Source organism: Micropterus salmoides, unplaced genomic scaffold (assembly GCF_014851395.1).
Source record: "Micropterus salmoides isolate LMB-PRFRI ecotype aquatic unplaced genomic scaffold, ASM1485139v1 Ms_hic_scaffold_2, whole genome shotgun sequence".
NCBI lineage: Eukaryota > Metazoa > Chordata > Actinopteri > Centrarchiformes > Centrarchidae > Micropterus > Micropterus salmoides.
The window spans coordinates 50,433,078-50,456,125 of NW_024041150.1; the positions used below are offsets into that span (position 1 = coordinate 50,433,078).

The window sequence follows — 23,048 nt, forward strand, 5'->3', positions numbered from 1 at the left end:
TCACTGCAGCTCAACACTCTAATCAGGCACCAGAGTAGTTCCCTTGTAGTAGTAGTGTTAGGTCTTAGTTTGTGGTGGACTCCGGTGCGGTTTGTTCACAACTAGAGGCAACAAAGGCAAAGGCTAAGGGTTTGCTTTGCGTGAGAATGGGACACAAAGGTCGGGGTAGACCGGGTCCAAAGTTCCAGCACTGCGATAGACAATCCAGGGTAAACCGGGACACTGACTTGACGCGGGGATCTTGAAAGAAGCAGACAAACAGCAGAGGTTACACAAGTGACAAGTAGCAAACAACTGAAGAAACACTAGGAACTAGAGCTGGACTGCAGTACTCAACCACGTAAGGGGAGGAACAATCTGGTGTCAAGTCACTGGATGCCCTGAGTCTTTTGGTGCGTTCCATTTTCCTCGGACGTCAGAGGTCGGACCTGGGAATGACGTCACACCCGAGTTGACGGGGTTCCAGTTACAAGTTGGAAAACCTCGCTTGGCCAGCTGTTGTTTACAACTAGCCAGGTTAGCTATTGTTACGCAGTTGATTAAAAAAAAAAACTTTGTGTGGTAGTTTCTCAACACGTCCACAGACAGCAGTTGGACAGCACCTTTTGTACGAACATTTCTATGAGACAGAAGTGCTAATAAACAGTAAAAACTACAGCTTTCACTAACTGTTGATACTCAGAGCAGCCATCTTGGATCACAAAGTTGGGATAGTGGGGTTCTCCCGACTTTCGGACATTCGACTTAAGTGGGCGTTTGTGGGCCCTTTGAAATTTCCGACTTTACAGGTACCATTTTGATGTCTCTTTTGTGGATGTGAATGCTCCCTCTGATGGCTGTAGAGAATGATTACATCTACCTGTGCTTCACCTGTGCAGGCCGACTGTTAGAAGAAGGTGTTTGTTTTGTTTTCTGTATGGGTTATCTGGCACTGGTATTACTTGGTGTCAGATTGAAGACACGTTTTGTGGTCTCACCCATTGTGTCTCACTTTCAGAGTTACAGGTACAGACAGTACCAAGTATCAAGTTTTTTTTCTGATTAATGCCTTTAATCCTCAGATTTGAAGCCTAGTTTATACTGGATATAAAGAGTGACGAGGCAGACTGTCAGGTCCAGTGATGAACCGTCTGAGGAGAAGAATAAATAATGAACCCCTTTCTGAGGCTCTGGGTGTTTGTTACCTGGGCGGGTTTCGGCTCAGTTGAGTTGTGTTGAGATCAGACCTGCATCAACATGTTCAACAGCTCACATTGTTTCTGGTGCAAAATTACACAATTACATTGCGTCATGTACTTAAATAGAATCTTAAGGTACTTGTACTTTACTTCAGTATTTCAATTTCTGGCTAATTTTTACTTCTACTGTACCACATTTATCTGACAGCTGTAGTTCCAGGTTACTCTGCAGATTAACATGTTACCTGAACATGATGCATGTTATAGATTAAACCTCCAACATTCTCCACCAGCTACACCAGCTGAAACACTTCTCACATGTTAACATGTTAAAGTACTTTAAACACTTCTGTAATTGTAGCTAAGTTACATTTCGAATGCAGGACCTTTACTTTCTATGGAGTAAAGATGTTTTTTGAAGATGTGAATTGTTGTGCAGGGAGGGGGGCTCCAGGTGAAATCAGACATGAGTCAACAGCTCAGCTGCAGTTTATTGTATTATTATTATTATTGTTGTACAGCTTTAAGATGAGCTGTTCCAGAAATACAAATTAAACACAGACCATTCACCATCTACATTATTATCAGGGACCGAATTAAAAACAAAGAGACATTAAATAGAGGCATCTGAAAGCAGAACAATAAAGAGCTTTACAACAGAAACAAACAGAAACCATCACCCAAAATCTAAAATATCACCTGAACAAAGAAACATAAAGAGCAGTCTGATATAATGGAGCATGTATCATGGTCAAGGAAACTGCCTGCATGCAGCATCAATTCACACAAAATTTAATTGAATTTATTGAAGGATAGCCCCTTGAGATGCAGCATCTCATTTTCAAGGGCGTCCTATAACACAAATATATAATGAACAACTACAAAACATTACGAAACTACATACAATACACATACACATATATAACTCGCACACCCACTCTTACCCACACCAACCACACCAACACCCTCAGTTAATCCAAGGAAAAGTAACAAGTTAAAACAATCCCATAACTTCAATTATAACAAATGAAAATCAACTATCATTCAACCCAAAAGCAAATCAAATTATGTTGTTATATGAGTGGATATGGAACTCTACAAGAAACTAAAAATTGTTTCAAGTGTGGAGGACAGCAAAAATAACCACATTTTAAAATAAACTTTATCCATTGAAATTCCCCTCTTGCTTTAGGCTGTAAACAGTTAAGCGTCTCATACTTAGAGCAGTGATGTGACGCTTGTTGTTAAATGAACACCTCAAGACAAATCTACAAAGACAATTAAAAACAACATTAAGAGGCCTAAGATTGGTGTCAGTGATGTTCATATAGATAATACCAAGATAATCAATAATCAGCAGTACCATCTGAGAAAAAATAATTTTCCTGGCTTGAAATGTAAAACAGTGTATTGATAGGTAAAGAGAACTTAAACAGCCATAGATTTATTTATAAGGTAGCCCATATGTAATTTGAAACTGAGTCCAGGGTCAATCCAAAAACCAAGATATGTAAATTGATCCTCTTCATCCACAAGAGACCCATATTCAAAGTTAATATACATGTGTAAAGTACTAAGACGATTGCTCCTTGTTCTGAACAGCACATTACAGACTTGTTTTTATTTATTACCAATTTATTCATGTGAAGCCAGTTTTGAACCAAATTGAAATCCGCTTGTAAGGAGTCTTGTATTTTTATTTATCTCTGAGTCCGAGGCGTAAATAACTGTATCGTCAGCATACAGATGCACTGAGCAATTTTTTACAGATTTTGGAGAAATCATTGACGATAGAAAAAAGGAGGGGTCCCCAAGTGGATCCTCGGGGGACTCTCTTCTCAAGCAGTAAATAATCTGAATGAATGAACACTTAATGAATCTTTCTTCAAGACCGTCAGGACCTGCACTGCTATTTTCTTTTAACCCACAAATGACATGAAAAACCTGCGATGGACTGGCGACCTGTCCAGGGTGTACCCCGCCTTTCGCCCAATGTCAGCTGGGATGGACTCCAGCCCCCCCACGACCCTGTACACAGGATAAGCGGTTGACAATGGATGGATGAATGACATGAAAAACATCAATAGGCATGACTGATCTAAAACAGAATGCACCAGTAGAGAAGATCATGCTGGAAGAACTAGCTGTATCATTGGAGTCTACGATTTTTGAACTACTAAGAAAAATGCTGATTGAAAGTACTGGAAATAAGCGAAGGATCAAAAATGGCATTATCAATTTGATTTGAGTTTTTGTTATTTTTACTGAGTATATGGTTCAAATGATTCCAGAATTTTCTGGGATTTTGAAAGTCCTGTGAAAAGCCATCTCTATAATTAAGCAATAGCTCATGACAGGCCGTGGTATACCCTTACCCATGCCTGTCAGCCATGTCTTGTTTACCCTGTGTTTTGATTTTGATTTCTCGGGCTTTTGGTTTCATTCATCCATTAATTTATTTTCATGTCTTAGTGTTACTCCTGGACTGTGTAGGTTGTTGTTTTACCCAGGTCTGCTCTTAGTTCTGTCTGTGTTCCTTGTTGGTGGTAGTTTACTTGTGATCTGTTTGCTTGTGTCTGTTCCCCCAGTAACTTTCCAGTCAATTGCGTGTAAGCCTGTTACCTGTTCTCATTTGGTTTAAATACCCTGAACTGAGTCTGCTCTCGGTGTTTTGCATTTGGGCTCTCACCTCCTCTGCTAACAGACGCACTACAATTTGACTTTATTTCATCAGCAGACATTTCTTTATGAATACAAAAGCAGTTCTACCAGGGATTTATTTATCTCAGTTGGTAAAATTTGATCTGTGTCAGATCGCATTTTAATACCAGGTGTAAAGGGGGCGTGAGACCACCACGAAGCTCAGATTATAACTCAAACTCTGTTTGAGTTATAATCAGTTACCTTAAATGATGATGTGCTTTCTTTTCCTGCGATATCTGCTCATGCTGAAATATATCATATCATATTAATAGAGCTGATCACATGTTATTTATATATTTTGTTTTCACCTGTGGACTATAAGATATTCGCCTGTGACTTGTTGTTCGGTTTGATTTGTCTTTTTTGAGATCTGAGACCTTTCACCTGCAGATGGTCGGTTTCTGTATCAGCAGCAGGTCAGTATGAATTAATCTCTGTGAGGACTTTATATTTTCTACAGATTATGAAACGAAAAACAACGACAGCAACAACAACAACAGCAACAAGAAGTGCGCCAAGTAACAGATCAACGACTAGTCCGACATTTTCTCTGCTATGAAGGAAACTCCTGTTTCCTTCTGCTTTTCTTACATCCTTGTTTCCTCCATCTATTCCATCTCCTTCCTTGTCTCCCCCCTCCTGGTCGCCTCCCTGCTTGTCTCCTTCCTCTTTATTTCCTCCTTTCATGTCTCCGCCATCAGTGTTTACTCCCTCCTTGTCTCCTCCTTCCTTGTCTCCCCCCTCCTGGTCACCTCCCTGCTTATCTCCTTCCTCTTTATTTCCTCCTTTCTTGTCTCCGCCATCAGTGTTTACTCCCTCCTTGTCTCCTCCTTCCTTGTCTCCCCCCTCCTGGTCACCTCCCTGCTTGTCTCCTTCCTCTTTATTTCCTCCTTTCTGGTCTCCGCCATGAGTGTTTACTGGCTCTTTGTCTCCTCCCTTTTTGTCTCCTCCTTTCTTGTCTCCGCCATCAGTGTTTACTCCCTCCTTGTCTCCTCCCTTCTTGTCTCCTCCCTTCTTGTCTCCTCCCTCCTTGTGTCCAGCTGTGTGACCTGCAGAGCAGAAACAGGTGTGAGGTATCAGCTGTCAGCAGGTGAACAGAATGTCAGACATTATCTACTGCACTTTGATCACATGACTCGTAGCAGCTGTTTCCTCTAAAGTCTCTTCAGCAACATCTTTCTAAAACACAAACATCTGATCTGTGATGTTTCTCAGCTCAACTACCAGGAAGCAGCTTCACCTGAGAGACAAAGAGACACTCTGAGCTCTACACGCTGACCTGAGAGACAAGAGACACTCTGAGCTCTACACGCTGACCTGAGAGACAAAGAGACACTCTGAGCTCTACACGCTCACCTGAGAGACAAAGAGACACTCTGAGCTCTACACGCTCACCTGAGAGACAAAGAGACACTCTGAGCTCTACACACTCACCTGAGAGACAAAGAGACACTCTGAGCTCTACACGCTGACCTGAGAGACAAAGAGACACTCTGAGCTCTACACGCTGACCTGAGAGACAAAGAGACACTCTGAGCTCTACACGCTGACCTGAGAGACAAAGAGACACTCTGAGCTCTACACGCTGACCTGAGAGACAAAGAGACACTCTAAGCTCTACACGCTGACCTGAGAGACAAAGAGACACTCTGAGCTCTACACGCTCACCTGAGAGACAAAGAGACAGTCTGAGCTCTACACGCTCACCTGAGAGACAAAGAGACACTCTGAGCTCTACACACTCACCTGAGAGACAAAGAGACACTCTGAGCTCTACACGCTCACCTGAGAGACAAAGAGACACTCTGAGCTCTACACGCTCACCTGAGAGACAAAGAGACACTCTGAGCTCTACACACTGACCTGAGAGACAAAGAGACACTCTGAGCTCTACACGCTGACCTGAGAGACAAAGAGACACTCTGAGCTCTACACGCTCACCTGAGAGACAAAGAGACACTCTGAGCTCTACACGCTCACCTGAGAGACAAAGAGACACTCTGAGCTCTACACGCTGACCTGAGAGACAAAGAGACACTCTGAGCTCTACACACTCACCTGAGAGACAAAGAGACACTCTGAGCTCTACACACTCACCTGAGAGACAAAGAGACACTCTGAGCTCTACACGCTCACCTGAGAGACAAAGAGACACTCTGAGCTCTACACGCTCACCTGAGAGACAAAGAGACACTCTGAGCTCTACACTTACCTCGTTCTGTCACTGTCAGCCTGATAGTGCTGATGAGATCGGGTTTGAATCTCCTACACAAGACCTTAGGTAGTAATAAAACCCGACACTCATATGTTCCAGCGTCAGAAATGTCGACGTTCCTCAGAATCACAGTAGCGTCTCCATCCTTCAGCTCTGGATCTTTCATCTCCACTGCACCACGATAACGTGGAAGCATTTCCTCTACATATGAGATGTTTCTATAGCGAACAAAGACAAAGTTGTCCTTCTGGCCAAGTCTATCCCAATGTACCCAATATACCCATCCAGTTGTATCCATCGTGGGAGCCACTAAACACTCAAGAGTGGCGTCCTCTCCAGGCTTCACTGTCACCTCCTGTGTCTCTGAACAGAAAGAGAAAAGCCTCCAGTCAGGACTTGTAATGTTTCCTGTTGTTCAAACATCTTTTGATGGAAGCAGCAGAGATCAGGTCTCTATTATTATAATTAGAATACATAATAAACTTTAACCTTTAAACTTTAAACATTTTAATCAATAACATAATTCATATTTTGTTAATAAGTTACAACAACAGTAATTATAACAATGACTTATCACAAGTAATTAAGGATACAGGGAGTTTTACACATTTCTCTCATCATTCAACAAAAGAATAAATCCATAATTCAACATAATCAAAGGTAATTAATCAATCGTCTACCTGCTGATCCGCTGATCACTGTTTCTTTAAAAAGAAAACAATTCTGTTGATGCACCCCTTACCTTTTTTGGCCAGAACAAAGATCCATGAAAATGAGAACAAAACCACAAATGTTAACGCAGCCATGACCGAACCGAGCAGCTGCTGAAACCAGACTGAGTTGTTCTTCCTGGTGTTCAGGTGTTGCCTTTAACTGACTCTGGACCAGCCCAAAAACCTCTGCACTGGTTTTAACTGGCTACCTGCAGGTGTGGGATTTCCAAGAAGACTGAACTGTTGCTCCTCCTCCAGTTTAGCATTAATAAGCAGCAAATGGGCTCTGAATACAAGTTTTATCACACATTATCCTGCAGTTATAAAGATCTTTTAAGTGTTTCTTAATGGTAATTGTTTGTCATAACCTGCAGCTTCCACTTATTGCTGCAGAAGGAAATCTAGTCGTTAACATTCATACATTACCGTCCGTTATAAAGCATTTATTATAAATTTAGATAGGGCTGGGCAAAAAGGCAAAAAATGTTACCATGATTAAAACATTTTATATTGTTCGATATCGATAACGATAAATCACAATATATGTCAAATCATTATTTCTTTTCCATTTAAAGTCTGATTTTTGCAGGACAGTTTCAGAAGGTGGACACAATAACATGAACACTGGCAAAATGTGATGCAAATATCCTAAAGTCTCCAGTAGAGGAACATCGTAGCAACATTGAACACAACAAATTGAACACTTTGCAACCTAACATGGTATCAATAGTTACTGATTACTACTACTACTTACTACTAACGCTGTAAGAATAATCCACAGGCATACACTTATGGTCGAGGCGATTAAGCCAAAACAATGTGTGCCTGCAAAACATCAGCATGTTAGCATGTCACAGAGCTGACGTGTGATGTGGACTCTGGAGTCTGGCTAAATGACATGAATCACTAAAGGTAATAATGTCTGCTACTACTGATCGACTGGATCACGGCGCACACACACACACACACACAGATTAAATCCTAATAAGCCTAACAAAGCTGCCTGTTAAACACTGCAGCTTCAGTTGGTGTGTTCCTGTGTGTGTGTTATTAGGGTTACTATGCTGACTCAGGAGGATCAGAGGAACTGAAGCACGCCCGCTGCTAATCCACCCCTCCTCACTTTTCATCGCCTCCTCCCTCTCAGGAATAGGCCTATCTTTCCTCCTCCCATTTCCCCCCGTTTGCTAGTTTACCCCTCTCTGCCCTCTCGTCTCCTCCGTCACTTTTCCTTTATTTCTCATGGTTATCTATATCTTTCATCTTTTCTTCCTGCTTTCTTGCTAATATCAGTTCTTCCTTTGTTCGCTGTGGCTTCCTTGTTTTCCCTCGCTTTTCATCTTAACTCTGTGCTTTCCTGCCTCCTTTTATTCCTTATTCTCGTATATTCTTCACTCCTTCGCTCCTCAGATTTCTCTTTCATCCCCTCTCTGAAAGTCTTGATGAAAGTCTTCATCATATTATTGTCTGTTTAATAAAAAGTTCTAGTCTTCAGGTTTCTTATCTTTGTGGGCGTGGGAACGTACTTTAGTAGAGTGGCTGCCACAATACATGCAAACGCTCATTAATGATTGGAAGAATAAACTCAAGATGTGAAGTTTGTGTGTAAATATTATCACAGCAGGACAAACTGCAGTCTGATCCACAAGCTCAGCTGCTGCTGACTCATCTGAACAACTGAACAACTGAAAAGACAAAAACCTCACTCCCTACATGTAATTAATGATGCGTCATGTTTCAGATCCTGTCAGCACTTTGCCCAGCGTTTGTTTTTATCTCCTTACCTCCACAGGTTGATGATGGGGAGTCAGTTTCTGCTCTGTGAGATTCTGTTTAGACTAAATAAAAAACCTCTGGATTTACAGGAGAAACGGAAAAAACATTCTGCAGCTGATGTTCAGATAACCTCCCGCCTCGCTCTCATCACTGAACACGGTGTCGAGTTGGTTTTGGACGAGTTAAAGTGAGGAAATATGTCTGTGCCCCTAGTTTGGTCTGACCAGGCCTGTTGAGCAGTTACACAAAACCTTCAGCTGAGATGAGGTGACGCAGATTTATTTTTCATTCTTTATCCTTGAACATGTTTTTTGACAGAAAACAGAATGATTCTTCCACAATCCCATGAACAGATATTGTTAAAATTTAATTTATAAGAGATTATTTAAAATGGTAAAATGATATTTCCACCCTTCCCTTCCCCCACTAATGTTTTACAAACAAACTCTGCAGGTGAAATGTACGTTTTCACACGAGACGCTCACTTTTTCTCAGGTGAATTGTACATGCGGGTGCATAGAGTGCAGGTGTACGCGAGACAAACAGTATCATCCCTCCTCTAATCTCTTTATCCTCGTCAGGGTGACAGAAGAGACTCCTCTGCTGGATCCTCCAAACGCTCCTTCACCGCTCCCTTCCCTCCATTGTCTCCTATTTTCTTTCTTGTTAAAAGGGCCAAGTGTGTGTTTGTGCGTGTGTGTGTGTGTGTATGTGTGTGTGTTTATGTATGTATGTGTGTGTGTAGGGGGGGATACTCATCTGTTTCCATGGCGATGAGTTTGATGGGCGGTCGGTGGATCTAGGCCACGTAGCCAAGGGCGACAGATTATCAGCTGACAGGTGAGTAAGGAGATAATGGTGTGAGGGCAGAGATGTAAATATTATACAAGATATGATAAAATAATCACAGACGTGTCTCAAACATAGAAAACTGACAATATTAAAGTGTGAAGCGTGTGCTGCAAAGAGGACACTTTGTTTTCTGTCTCACACTCATGTAGATGTTTGTCAGAGGATCCTTTACGTCAGGAAAAGTATTAATACTAAACTGTGAAGATACTCCTGCATTCAAAACCTTGCTGCAAAATAGTAGAAGTAAAAGTAGTCATGTTGCAGGAAAATGTACCTGTCAGTACCTGAAGTTTCTGGATTTATTCATGTGCAGGTTTGCATGTTACTGCTGTAGATGTTTAAGGTTGAGCTCATTTTAACTCCTTAATATCCTGTTGGGTATTTTAATCTGCAGCAATGCATCATATTATGTAAGATCATAATGCGTTTGTAGCATAGATGCATATTCATACATGTACGGTAGTCAATGGCAAGAGACAACTAATTTTCTTTATTTTTATCTGATGATGGTCAATTTAAAATATACATTTAAAAGTCAAGAAAGACACAGTTTGATGTAAAACTGTTTAAGTAAAAGACTGTGAAAATACATAATTACAAACACCACAAACCAAAAGTCGTGTATGTGATGTATGTGATCAGTGACTGAAGCTAACATCAAAGAGCTTACATGAGAGGATGATGTGATAAAAGTGCAGAGAGTTGGTTTTCATAAAAAATGACATGTAACTTTACTGATTTATGACAAACTGCAAACGGAAAAAATTATCTTTTTAATTGACAAACATCATGTGTTTAATTCAGGGCTCAGTTCAAACAGGATCAAAAAATTATTGGTCTCTCGCCATTGACTACCGTACATATTTTTTCCGAAATAAGGTCCCATGGGCCGGGAGCAGAAGTGGGTGACTTAAGCTCTCTATAAAGTTAAGAGAAGGATGGCAGACAAGATTACGATGGTCTTGAACCAGACCTGACCTCCTCACTACCAACGCCTCAGGTCGCTTCATCAGACAACCGGACAATCAGTCACACTTTTAGCAGTGATTGGCCAGCTGTGTGGGAGGGGTTTGAACTTCTGTCTCAGCTCTCTTTACAACAATTCCTGTGATGTGGACAAACATGTCTTCCAGGAGAGACTATTTGTTGTCATTCAGAACAGGCAGAAACACTTCACATGTGGTCAGACTTCACGTCGTAGCAACAAGCTTTTTCAAACATACAAAACTCTTAAGACTACCGGTACCACGTCACACCACGTCCTGTGTTGCTGCTAAGAGACAACTTCACAGTGTTTGAACAAACACCCCAAGTGAGGAAACTCTCCTGTAAAACAAAGAGCAAGCTGCGGCGTCCTGGTGCCTTGAGGACTAAAGGAGCTGACCGTAAATCCCAACATCCTCAATCGTCCAGCTTGAGACCTTTGTTGCATGTTGTTGTTGCATGTTGTTTTCTCTTTGCCCTCATTTCCTGTCACCTCTCTCCTGCCATCCCTATAATAATCTCTCTCTGCCAGCAGAAAGTCAGAGGAACGAGTACCTCCATGGCCAAAGTAGGTCCATCAGTCCCGCCCCCCATCACCAGGTTATCTCCGCCCACCATCGTCCTACAAGACATGGAGGAGCAGCCAGGTGAAGTCCTGCAGGGGCACAGGTGCGTTCTCATGGAAACAAGACTCACAGGCTAAAATTTGCAATGGAAATGATTTCAGTAGCCTGTGGGACTTTTGTATTCAGCCCGGAGAATTAAAGAAGCCTGAAGGAAGTTCTGTGGGTCCTGCAGAGGTTCTAGAGGTTCATTGTGAGGTTTCAAGCATGCTTGAGGGAGTTTAAGAGGTTCATGGGGTGGTTCTGTGGATTATAGGGGTCCTTTAACGGATACATGGCTCCATAAGGAAGTTATATGGGTCCTTGAAAAGGTTAGATGGGTTCATCATGGGGTTTCAGGCGTCCTTGAGGAGGTTTAAGAGGTTTATGGGGTTCTGTGGATTCTGGGTTTCTTTTAGAGAATCTAAGGGGAGTTATATGGGTCCTTGAGGAGGTTCTAGCTGTGATTTTTCCCTTGAGGAAATGTAATGGTTTTGTCAGGCAGTCCTCTGGATTGTAGGTACTTCAAAATATCGGGGGCTTCTGGAAGAAATTCTGATAGACGGTCAAGGGGTCCTTGAACAGGAAAACATCAGGCCAAGAACACTGTGAACAAACCAATGGTTGCCCATTTAATTAGCTTTTACAAGAGTCTTTGAGAAGGTTTGAGGGGTCATTGACAAGGTTATGTGGTTAATCAGGAAGTTCTTGTGATTCTTGAGAAAGTTCTGTTGTTCCGTGAAGGTGGCAAAGGTCACTGAGGTTGTTCCAGCATCCTTGAGTTGGTCCACTAAAAGAGTTGCAGTGAACAGTTAACTTGTCCTGCCGTCTGATTGTTTTCTTTGTTTCAGAGCCGCTGAGAGAGCCGGACCAGGAATTTTGTTTAACGTCAACAACAGCAATAACAACGAAGAAGAGTAAGACACACACACGAAAGCCCACTGAGGTGCAACACACACATTGGCCACGTCATTTGACAGCTGTTGCTCCGGATGCATCACACAGACACAAGTAGTATTCAGGATGTATCTGAGAAGTGAAAATGACAGTGGTGAATCCTGAAACTCAAACAATTACACACAGGTTTGTGTGACGTGTTTCCTGTTGTCTTCCAGGGAGGAAAAGGAGGAAAAGAAGAAAAAGAAGAAAGAGAAGAAAGAGAAGAAAGAAAAAAAGGAGCAGAAACAGTGAGTCCCTTCCTATTTCAAAAAAACACCACCTATTGAACGTGGATCTTTTTAGGGCGGATTCGCACCTAAGGTCCGATTCCTGAATCAAATCAATGAGAGGATGATAAGTTGTTTAAATTTTCCAACTGGTCCGGTTTGAGTTCCCAAAGGCAAAGCTCAAACTGTCCAAATTTGTGTGTGGTGGAAATGTCGTTCGACTTTTGGTCATACAGTCAGCAGGTGAATAAACAAACCCTACTAAATACTTACATACTCTAGTACTCTGATGTACTGTTGATGCAGTTTTTTAAATTTCACAAAACACTGCTGTTGTTCACTGGAATGCATTCTCCTTCATTTAATCACTAAATATGTTGATTTAATGAAGCGTGATCAAAAGCGTGATTAAATATGCGTGATCAATAAACCTTCTCTTGAAACTGAGAAACGTTCTCTTCGGGCCAAATATTCACGAGGCATCACACTTCATGATGAGTTCAGGTTTGTCCCCTGCTAGTTGACGTTTTGGTAGTAAACTTGCTAATAGTTCACCGGTCACTAAAACAGGATGCTAAAAAGTTTTTTAACCAATGAAATGACACGCACAATAGTCCACTTCCTGTCTTTGGGTCGAATGGTGTTCACACAGTGATCCAAGACCACCCCTTGAGAGTTCGAGTCTGGCGTTCACACCAACACAAATTATCCACACCAAGGGGGTCAATACCCAGAATGCGGTTCAACCAGACTAAACAAGGTGGTGTGAACACACCTGACAAATGTTTTTGACAAATCACAAAATCATTTTTAGAGAGGAACAGAGAATTGTGTATAAAATACGTATAAATTACGTTGTAATGTGGTTGTAATGTGTTGTATTTGTATCTTTTCTGTTCCTGGGAAATAACATTGTTTAACAGAAATTTTAACTGATTACATTTAAATCACTTTCCTTTATCTGTCTTTCCTTTTTTTCCTCCCAGGAAGGAGAAGCAGGAAAAGAAGGAGAGGAAGGAGAAAAAACAGAAGGAGAAAGAAGAGAAGGAAAAGGAGAAAGAGAAGGAAAAAGAGAAAGAGAAGGAAAAGGAGAAAGAGAAGAAGGCTAAAGAGGAGGCGTAGGTTTGGTTTATTGGGATCCAGTTAGATATTGGAGGCTTTGTTTTCATAAATCAATGTGGCTGCAGTTTACTGTAATGAATTACTTAGTATTGAGACTGTATGGATAGACTTCCACAATCCACACAATCATTCATGTAGCAAATAAAAGTCATAATTCATTATTGTGTATGTGCCTAGTCCTAAGGAGATCGAAGTGGTTGATCCGGCAGGTAACACCTACTACTACTGGCTGTTTATTATCACCATCCCCGTCATGTACAACTGGACCCTGATCATAGCCAGGTAACACACACATACACAATAATCTTTTCCATTGACTACATTCAGTTTCCAACAACTTAACCTAACTTTTACCAAAACCTAACTGTACCCCAACCTTTACCATAAGTTAAAGCTGTGGTGACAGACCTTCTAGTGGTCCAAACAATGGTCCAAACAATGTCAGTGAGCTTCCAGTTTGTCCCTACAATGTCAGTGAGCTTCCAGTTTGTCTCTACAATGTCATTGAGCTGACAGTTGTCCCTAAAATGTCAGTGTGATACCAGTTTGCCCCTACACTGTCAGTGAACTTCCAGTTTGTCCAAACAAGGTCAGTGGGCTACCCGTTTGTCCCTACAATGTCAGTGAGCTACCAGTTTGTCCAAACAAGGTCAGCGAGCTACCAGCTTGTCCCTACAATGTCAGCAAGCTTCCAGTTTGTCCCTGAAAGGTCGGTGAGCTTCCAGTTTGTCCCTGAAAGGTCAGTGAGCTTCCAGTTTGTCCAAACCAGATCTGTGAGCTTCCAGTTTGTCCCTACAATGTCAGTGAGCTTCCAGTTTGTCCAAACCAGATCGGTGAGCTACCAGTTTGTCCCTACAATGTCAGCGAGCTACCAGTTTGCCCAAACAAGTTCAGTGGGCTTCCAGTTTGTCCAAATAAGGTCAGTGAGCTACCAGTTTGTCCTTACAATGTAAGTGAGCTTCCAGTTTGTCCCTACAATGTCAGTGAGCTTCCAATTTGTCCCTACAATGTCAGTGTGCTTCCAGTTTGTCCAAATAAGGTCAGTGAGCTACCAGTTTGTCCCTACAATGTAAGTGAGCTTCCAGTTTGTCCCTACAATGTCAGTGAGCTCTTCCAGTTTGTCCCTACACTGTCAGTGAGCTTCCAGTTTGCCCAAAAAAGGTCAGTGTGCTACCAGCTTGTCCCTACAATGTCAGCGAGCTTCCAGTTTGTCTCTGAAAGGTCAGTGAGCTTCCAGTTTGTCCAAACCCAGATCTGTGAGTGTCCAGTTTGTCCCTACAATGTCAGTGAGCTTCCAATTTGTCCCTACAATGTCAGTGAGCTTCCAGTTTGTCCCTACAATGTCAGTGAGCTTCCAGTTTGCCCAAATAAGGTCAGTGAGCTTCCAGTTTGTCCCTACAATGTCAGTGAGCTTCCAATTTGTCCCTACAATGTCAGTGAGCTTCCAGTTTGTCCCTACTATGTCAGTGAGCTTCCAGTTTGCCCAAATAAGGTCAGTGAGCTTCCAGTTTGTCCCTACAATGTCAGTGAACTTCCAGTTTGTCCAAACCAGATCGGTGAGCTACCAGTTTGTCCCTACAATGTCAGCGAGCTTCCAGTTTGTCCAAACCAGATCGGTGACCTACCAGTTTGTCCCTACAATGTCAGTGAGCTTCCAGTTTGTCCAAATAAGGTCAGTGGGCTACCAGTTTGTCCCTACAATGTCAGTGAGCTTCCAGTTTGTCCAAATAAGGTCAGTGGGCTACCAGTTTGTTCCTACAATGTCAGTGAGCTTCCAGTTTGTCCAAACAACGTCAATGAGCTACCAGTTTTGAGTCCCAATAATATCAGTTTGTTACCGGGTTTGATTCCTAGGAATGTCTGCAGAAACCCGGTTTGGGTCCTCCTAGGTTTTTATCCCCAGTGGGAATGAGCTCCCTAGTTTTTTGTTCCAGCAATCCCAAGTTTTGGTCCTCATTTTGTCAGATAGTATTAGGTTACTTTATAAGTAATACATGTGTGTTTTGTGTGTTTCAGGGCATGTTTTGAGGAGCTACAGACGGACTATCTTGTCTGGTGGTTCATCCTGGACTTTATCTCTGACCTCACCTACATCGCTGACATGATCTTCAGAACAAGGACCGGTCCGAAGGCACACACACAAACACACCAACAGATTGTTTGACGTACTGATGCATTAGTATTGACATACATGGATAAATTACCACAAGTGTGTGTGTGCAGGTTACCTGGAGCAGGGTCTACTGGTGAAGGATGAGCAGAAACTGCGCGAGCGCTACATTAAAAGCTTCCAGTTCAAACTGGACCTGATCTCCATGATTCCCACCGACGTGATGTACCTCGTAATTGGCATCACCTACCCCGAGATCCGCCTCAACAAGCTCTTCAGGTTCAACAGGTACAAATACACACACATAAAACATTAAGTGCTTTATCAAATCATTTGTGCCCACTCATTTGGTACATCAGTGACCAAAGGAGTACTCAGATAATTTATTTAAGTAAAAGGGAAATACTAAAATGTAAAATTAGTTAAAATGAATTCCTACAGTAAAAGCATTTCAACACAATCCAACCAAGAGTTTAGATTTTTCAGTCGGTACTAAAGTGGTGGACCGACATAGAGCCGCTCTGCTAACATGACTAAATACTAATATTTTAACATGCTACAGTCATTTAAAATTCTACACATACTTGAACAAAAATGCAGACAAATTGCTGAGCTTGATATGTTTTTTTATCATACCACACAAAGCGCTCCTGTACTGGCATTAAATAAAATAACATAAACAGACAGAAGGCGCAGGACAACAACACAATCACCCAGAAACCAAATAATAATAAAACAACGTGTCCTAAGCACAACAAGATCTTTTTGTTTGTTTCAGGATGCTGGAGTTCTTCCAGAGGACGGAGACCAGGACTAACTACCCCAACGCTCTCCGTATCTCCAACCTCGTCATGTACATCGTCATCATCATCCACTGGAACGCCTGCCTCTACTACTCCTTCTCCAAGGCCATCGGTGAGGTTGCTGGTTTGAATCCTGACTCCGGTTGTTTCATCGCTGGTTACTGTATAAAAGCCTCTGACACCTTGTGTTGTCCCTTTGCTCCAGGTTTCGGTTCCGACAGGTTTGTGTACCCTGACCCGGCAGATCCAGAGTTTGGTCGTCTGGTGAGGAAGTACGCCTACAGTATGTACTGGTCCACGCTGACGCTCACCACCATTGGAGAAACTCCGCCCCCTGTCGAGAACTCCGAGTACTTCTTTGTCGTCACTGACTTCCTGGTGGGTGTGGCTTAAAGAATAGTTTATTTGGTTTTATTGGTGCCGTTTTATTGGTACCGATGCAAAGACTTTCTGTATTCATAGCATAATAAAACATTTTCTAAATGGTTATTAGTAATACTTATTTAATAAAACATGCTAAATTACCAAGTGGATCAGCAGCCACACAAAAACCTACAGTCCAAAATCACTAAAGCAGGAAAGCCACGTCTACGAGGCTAAGAATCTGACCAGATGTTTAACAGCTTTCAAACACGGGCCTACAAACACATTTGGTTCTTAAAAGGTCCTGAGGTTCAATTTCCAGCTCTACTTTTGCAGCTTTAATCTGACATGAAATATTTCAATTCCACAATGTTCATTAAATTTGTATTACAACATTTCTACAAATATTGGTCCACTTGCAAAAGTAGATGAGGTTTTGATGTTTGTACATTGTAGCAGGTCAGAATACTTGTGAATTTGTTTAGACAGCGGTGTCACTTCTAAACAGATGTGGAATGCACCTAAATATTTTACTCAAGTACTCTTTAGTTTACTCTTTATTTTATTGTATTTTAATTTTATGCTTATATCTGAAATAAGCATGTCTGTGTCTTGAGCACTGTCAACCATCATGTCAGTTCTTTATTCTCCTGCTGCTCCACCTTAAAACACTTGTTCATCATTAAAGGAGATTAATATTGTCCTCACCTTTGTTTGTTGTATAAACTGCTTTGGCATTTTTCATACAGTTGCATACACAGCAGATGTACCACACTAAAAAGTATATGATAATATTTCTGTTCTGTTCTCCTTCAGGTGGGCGTGTTGATCTTTGCCACCATCGTCGGTAACGTTGGTTCGATGATCACCAACATGAACGCTGCCAGAGCCGACTTCCAGGCTCGCATCGACGCCATCAAACAGTACATGAGCTTCCGAAAGGTGACATACTTAGTGAGGAGGTTATGTTTCAGTGCACGTGGTGCACAAAATTGTTTTAAGAAAAGTCATTAAAATAAAATCTCGCAGGGATGAACATCACACTTTTTAATTGCATTCATTTGATTAACTTCATTTGGCAGAAGCTTTTATCCAAAGCAAGCTACATCTGTTCTCCTGCATACGAACATCTTCTCACATCGCCACAGGTTTGACCTTTAACCCCTGCTCCACCTCTGTGCCCCCCCTCCAGGTAACTAAGGACCTGGAGAAGCGAGTGATCAAGTGGTTTGACTTCCTGTGGACCAATAAGAAAGCAGTGGATGAGAGGGAGGTGTTGAAGTACCTGCCTGACAAACTGAGAGCCGAGATCGCCATCAACGTCCACCTGGACACCCTCAAGAAGGTCTGCACACACCTAACAACACTCCTCATTAAAAATCGATTGAAGTGACAGAAAAAACAGCAGGGTTTCTGTTTTGTGTCGGCGTGCAGGTTCGTATCTTTGCGGACTGCGAGGCCGGTCTGTTGGTGGAGCTGGTGCTGAAGCTGCAACCTCAAGTCTACAGTCCAGGAGATTACATCTGTAAGAAAGGCGACATTGGCAGAGAGATGTACATCATCAAGGAGGGAAAACTCGCTGTTGTTGCTGACGACGGTATCACGCAGTTTGTCGTCCTGAGTGACGGAAGCTACTTTGGCGAGATCAGCATCCTGGCTATTAAAGGTAAACTGACGTCGGTTATTGCGTTAAGACATTAAGACATTTACAAAACATGCTCAGAAAAGTGGGACTTTGTACTCTGACAAGATTTTGATGAGTCATGTCCCAAAAGTTTCCTCCAAACCTCTCCGCAGCCCCTTCGATCAAGAGCGCCATCTAAAAGGAGATTATACGTGTGGTCCTCGATTTGTCCACTCCAAAGGGATGATCGTGTTGCTCTGGATGTGGAGCTAGACGGCTGTTTGCTAATATGTTAGCATCAACTGATGTTTAAGACAGTGGTCCTCACGCCCCCCTTCACAAGCCAAAAAAGTATATCATATTTATGCATCTTTAGGTGTGCTCAACATCCACGACCCCCCTTAAGTGGCTCTAACTGCCCCCAGGGGGGCCCGCCACTCAGTTTTAGAGCCATTGGTTTAAGGTGGCAATATGTCAGAGCTTTGCATTTGTTTTGGATGTACATCTTGCCGTTTTACCGCCACTTTTGGAATCCTGAGACCCAGGGCCAGCCCTAGGTGAGATTTGAAATTTGGTGCACCCAGTCCTAAAAAGTCCACCACAGTTGTTGGGGTCATCACTCTCAGGAATTGTTAAAAAAGTTCATGCTCTGTATTTGTAATCAAAGCTCTTTTACATTACATCTGCATTCACACACATTCATACACTGGCGGAACAGCCGCCAGGGGCAATTCAGGGTTCAGTATCTTGCCCAGGGACACTTCGACATGCAGCCTGGGGGAGGCAGGGATTGAACCGCTGACCTTTCGATTAACGACCAACCCGTTAATCTACCCCTGAGCCACAGCCGCCCCAGTTCAGAAGCCAAACTCACAATTTTATTATTATAGATGACCTGTCAATTCAATAATCATGGTCAGTAATGAAGAAGTGTGATCAGCCTCCACATCATGGCCTAAATTGGGAATGTGTCCTCCCATAAACTGTGTGTCGGCACAGATACTATTTTCTTGCATTGTAGTAAATTTATGGGGTAATTTTCCTGAAATGCAAGAGCACTGGTTTAGATTCAAAGGTGGTGGGGAAAGATGAAGAGGATTAAGCATTAAAGACTTAATTTCCTGCCTTTATGGTGTGCAGAAATGTCTTAAAGGGAAACACAATATTCAGGCAGCAGGTGACAATTCAAAATATAAAGAAATATTAGACTATAATGCTGTAAGGCTCTCAGGCATTCTGTAGCTAATGCTTTAAATGTGTTTCTCCTGTAGATTAACTTTTCTAATTTAGTAAAACCCCTGCTGAGTCAGCACACATGCTTAGTCCTCTCTCCTCTTTTCAGTCTCTGTTTGGGGAAGTAACCTCTTTAAATGTGCATGTGGCACCTTTTCACCTCTATGATAAATTAATTATATTTAATTCAGTTAGAAACTCCTGGACTTTAATAGCTCCTGTGTTTCAGCAGGATTTCTGCGCATTCAGAATCTCTCCCACATATCAAAAAATATTATAGGACCAACGTCATAATTTAATGAGAATTCATAATATTTTTATCTCTACCTGCTCTATAGCCTACTCTGCTGTGCATTACACTATTGATCCGCTGTTAAACAGGCTATCCCCTTTAGACCGTATGACGGACACATTTAGGGACTGCATGCTGCATGTGAAACCGAAACCCACTGATCAGGCAGAAATCTCACCACAAATTCACACACATGTTAACTTCAACATCTCTGATAAAGGGCAGCTCACAGTCCGGAACAGAGCAAGGCTCAGGTTGTTATTGTTTTCTAACAGTCTATCTTGTTCTTTAACAGGCAGTAAGGCAGGAAACAGGAGGACAGCCAACATCAGGAGCATCGGTTACTCCGACCTCTTCTGTCTTTCCAAAGACGACCTGATGGAGGCGCTAACAGAGTATCCTGATGCTAAAGCTCTGTTGGAGGAGAAGGGAAGGCAGATTCTGATGAAGGATGGACTGCTGGACCTGGAGGTACAGTCATGTGATCTGATACAGTAACCAAACCGAACAACAAACAGGCTGATCTGCTAAAGTAACGTCATAACCGGTGTCGTCCTTTAGGTGGCAGCGCAGGGCCCCGATCCCAAAGAGATCGAGGAGAAGGTGGAGAAGATGACGAGCACGCTGGACGTCCTGCAGACGCGTTACGCCCGCCTGCTGGCCGAGCACGAAGCCACTCACAGCAAACTCAAACACCGAGTCACCAGGCTGGAGAGGAAGCTGGTACCACCGCCACGGGCCGACCAGCCGGGAGATGCTCCGCCCCCGTCTACACCTGAGCCACAGACAACTAAAGAAGAAGAAGAGAAGAAGTAGGGTGAAGAGGAGCAGCACTGGGATGTTTGATTTTAGACACTGGGTTAGCCAGAAGGGTGGGGAACATGTTCTGACATTATATTGGATGAAACTCAAATATTTACAAAACTCAGAGACACATTTCTGTTCCTCAAAGTTAGATTAATCTTACATCCCTTTAAGTTCACTCAAGGTTGCTGTTCACTTTATGTTACATCAGTTCACTTAATGTAGTTCACGGCACTCTGATTATATATTATCACAGTAGTTAATTGATCTGAATAATCATTGTGCACAACATGTAATTCTGCTTTATGAGCAACACTTCCTGGAAGAGTCACGATTTTCCTCCAAATTCATTAAAATGTTGTAAACGTACAAGCTGACAGTTGTGTTTACACTGGAAACAAACTGAAGTCAAAGTGGACTGACTCTAGATCAGTTGACTGCCTGTACGTAAAGGAACTGCTGCGTCAGCGGAGCACAAGAGGACGACCGAGCTTCAGGACAAGTGAGGGAGAGACAGAAAGTGTTTCTTACGTTTGTAGCAAATATTTCTTCTATTTCTAAACTTTGTAACTGTAATGTAATATATATTAAATAATAAGCGCCACATCTGTTCCTCAAGATCGTTTCTACATCCCAGAAACAGTCTGGCATGTTTATGAGTCTGTCAGCGTTATAAAAACATATTTAAAGATTCAGTGTGTACATTTTAGTGGTGAGGGTTGCAAATTGCAAACAGCTGTTCAGCCACCGCTCACACTTCTGTTTGCAAGCGAGCAGAAGCTACAGTGGCAGACACAGCTCTGTCCGCTCTTGTCCTCCATTTGTCCAAATTTCTCTTCTTGTCTTGCTTCTAATAAACCAGACGACTACTATTACAACTAGTACTTCTAATTCTTCTTTGTATATATTTATATTCTCTGTAGGTCCGTTTGTCCTGTTCATGCTACTGTAGAAACATGATGTATGTAGATAGAAATGTCTCATTCTAAGGTAATGAAAACATAATGGTCCATTATGTAAGGTCTTTATACACCACTGAAAACATAGCTATGGATCTTATATTGCATTTCTGTCAATTAATCCTCAGAGATATTACACACTGAACCTTTAAACAAACAGCTAATCTGAGAACCTCCACTTAGTTTAACTTAATCTGAATCTGATGTGTCGTGTCTTTGCAATATTTAAAATAAAATTGAATTTATTTCATTTTCATTTCACTGACTTTTATCCAGACAGACTCTGCTGGGATTGGCTGTAGAACAAGCTTCACTTCCTAGATCACCTGCTTTAAAACCATCAGAGGTCAAAGGTCAGCAGATATGACCGCAGCCTGCATGTACATCCCTAGTTTTTTTGTTTTTCTATAAAGAAGATTTTGCCTTTCCTGTATATGTTTATTTTCTCTGAGGGCTTGGCCGGCCAGTCACATCACTGCTTTGTGTAAAAAGTTGTTAAAGCTACTTAGCAAAAACATGAACCAAACTAACTCTGGAAGCACTGCACTGAAATAAAGATATTTTATAAGGAAAGTCGGATCTGCCTTTCTTATTTTCACACAGCTGTACTGAAACTATCTACCTACCTAGTGAATATGCACTATTACCACTACAGCTGCTACTTCTAAAGTACTTTTATTACCTACAGACTTCTACAAATTTTTTGTCTTCATTTTCAAAAATCTATTTTATTTATTTGAATACTTGTGTGAGTATATTTAAATGACTACTTTATTACATTTAATTAATTAAGCGCTGCATTTTATTATCCAAACAAACGTCAGGATTTTTTTCTTCCTTCATGAATGAAACGTCCAGCTTTTTGTCGTTGACACGTCGCACCGCCTGCGTGTCTCTGTGCGCGCTGGGATTTGTAGTTCTCTTCTCGTTGAAACCTCCAGGCTGTGCAAGCAGCATAGGTTTACAGGACTACAAGTGCCGGCATGCACCGGGTTGCTCTGCGCATGACAACGCAACGGGCTCCGCTGCTGCTGTAGAGTGCTGAGGTGTGTTTTACGCGATGCTGCTTAATTTACTTTTCTCTTGGTTATTTAATCTGTAACATTTAGCTACAGCAGCTCAGCTTAATGTTTATATTTTAATAACGGCTGTTTGATGCGTGTGACGTTTGTTTCCGCCTGTTTTTACAGCTAGTTTTATTGACAGCTAGCCGGTTAGCTACGGCTAAGCTAACAGTTTGAACTGAGCCGTTGACGTTGACCAGCTCGGTCGATGTCGCTCAGTTCACTAGTTCACTAGTACATTATTGGTTAAATAGTGAGGCAGCGGGTCACTGTGGGTTACTGGTGTGTCTTGTAGCTGCTACAACAACATGTTAGCTGGACAAACAGCCGGACAAAGGTCTGTTTAAGGACTCTGTGTGCTATCTCCTGTCACCAGACTCCAGTCAAAAATCTGCTCATTTACTGCTGCTGTGCTACAATCTTTAATAGAGGTACTTACATATGGTCTGATATAACGAGGAGGGGATTATTCTATAACACAGAAA

The 23,048-nt window shown here is 42.1% G+C and overlaps 2 protein-coding genes across 2 annotated transcripts; one reads left to right on the plus strand and one right to left on the minus strand.

Annotated features, from left to right (window-relative positions):
* Positions 1 to 1,712: 1,712 nt before the first annotated feature.
* Positions 1,713 to 6,964, minus strand: LOC119912656 (testis-specific Y-encoded-like protein 2). The gene is made up of 3 exons (XM_038731939.1): positions 6,839 to 6,964; positions 6,094 to 6,459; positions 1,713 to 4,930 (listed from the first exon to the last, which is right to left on the minus strand). The coding sequence occupies exons 1-3, from the start codon at positions 6,900 to 6,902 to the stop codon at positions 4,299 to 4,301; spliced, it is 1,062 nt and encodes a 353-aa protein (XP_038587867.1). The 5' UTR covers positions 6,903 to 6,964; the 3' UTR covers positions 1,713 to 4,298.
* Positions 6,965 to 10,977: 4,013 nt separating this feature from the next.
* LOC119912646 (cyclic nucleotide-gated channel rod photoreceptor subunit alpha-like) lies at positions 10,978 to 20,906 on the plus strand. Its single transcript, XM_038731930.1, has 14 exons — positions 10,978 to 11,090; positions 11,875 to 11,940; positions 12,139 to 12,210; positions 13,176 to 13,307; positions 13,489 to 13,593; positions 15,328 to 15,434; positions 15,535 to 15,709; positions 16,200 to 16,336; positions 16,430 to 16,602; positions 17,404 to 17,529; positions 17,780 to 17,932; positions 18,022 to 18,253; positions 20,032 to 20,207; positions 20,298 to 20,906. Exons 1-14 carry the CDS (start codon positions 10,981 to 10,983, stop codon positions 20,550 to 20,552), a joined length of 2,019 nt encoding a protein of 672 aa, XP_038587858.1. The 5' UTR covers positions 10,978 to 10,980; the 3' UTR covers positions 20,553 to 20,906.
* Positions 20,907 to 23,048: the final 2,142 nt, after the last annotated feature.

Bases quoted from the DNA above. Each gene is read 5' to 3' on its own strand.
- LOC119912646 (XM_038731930.1), top strand. From the start codon at position 10,981: ATGGCCAAAGTAGGTCCATCAGTCCCGCCCCCCATCACCAGGTTATCT. The intron at 15,710-16,199 runs GTACAAATACAC...TGTTTGTTTCAG, and splicing joins AAGCTCTTCAGGTTCAACAG to GATGCTGGAGTTCTTCCAGA. The intron at 16,337-16,429 runs GTGAGGTTGCTG...CCTTTGCTCCAG, and splicing joins CTCCTTCTCCAAGGCCATCG to GTTTCGGTTCCGACAGGTTT.
- LOC119912656 (XM_038731939.1), bottom strand. From the start codon at position 6,902: ATGGCTGCGTTAACATTTGTGGTTTTGTTCTCATTTTCATGGATCTTT. The intron at 6,460-6,838 runs GTAAGGGGTGCA...CTTTCTGTTCAG, and splicing joins CTTTGTTCTGGCCAAAAAAG to AGACACAGGAGGTGACAGTG. The intron at 4,931-6,093 runs GTAAGTGTAGAG...TCTGCTCTGCAG, and splicing joins GCTGACAGTGACAGAACGAG to GTCACACAGCTGGACACAAG.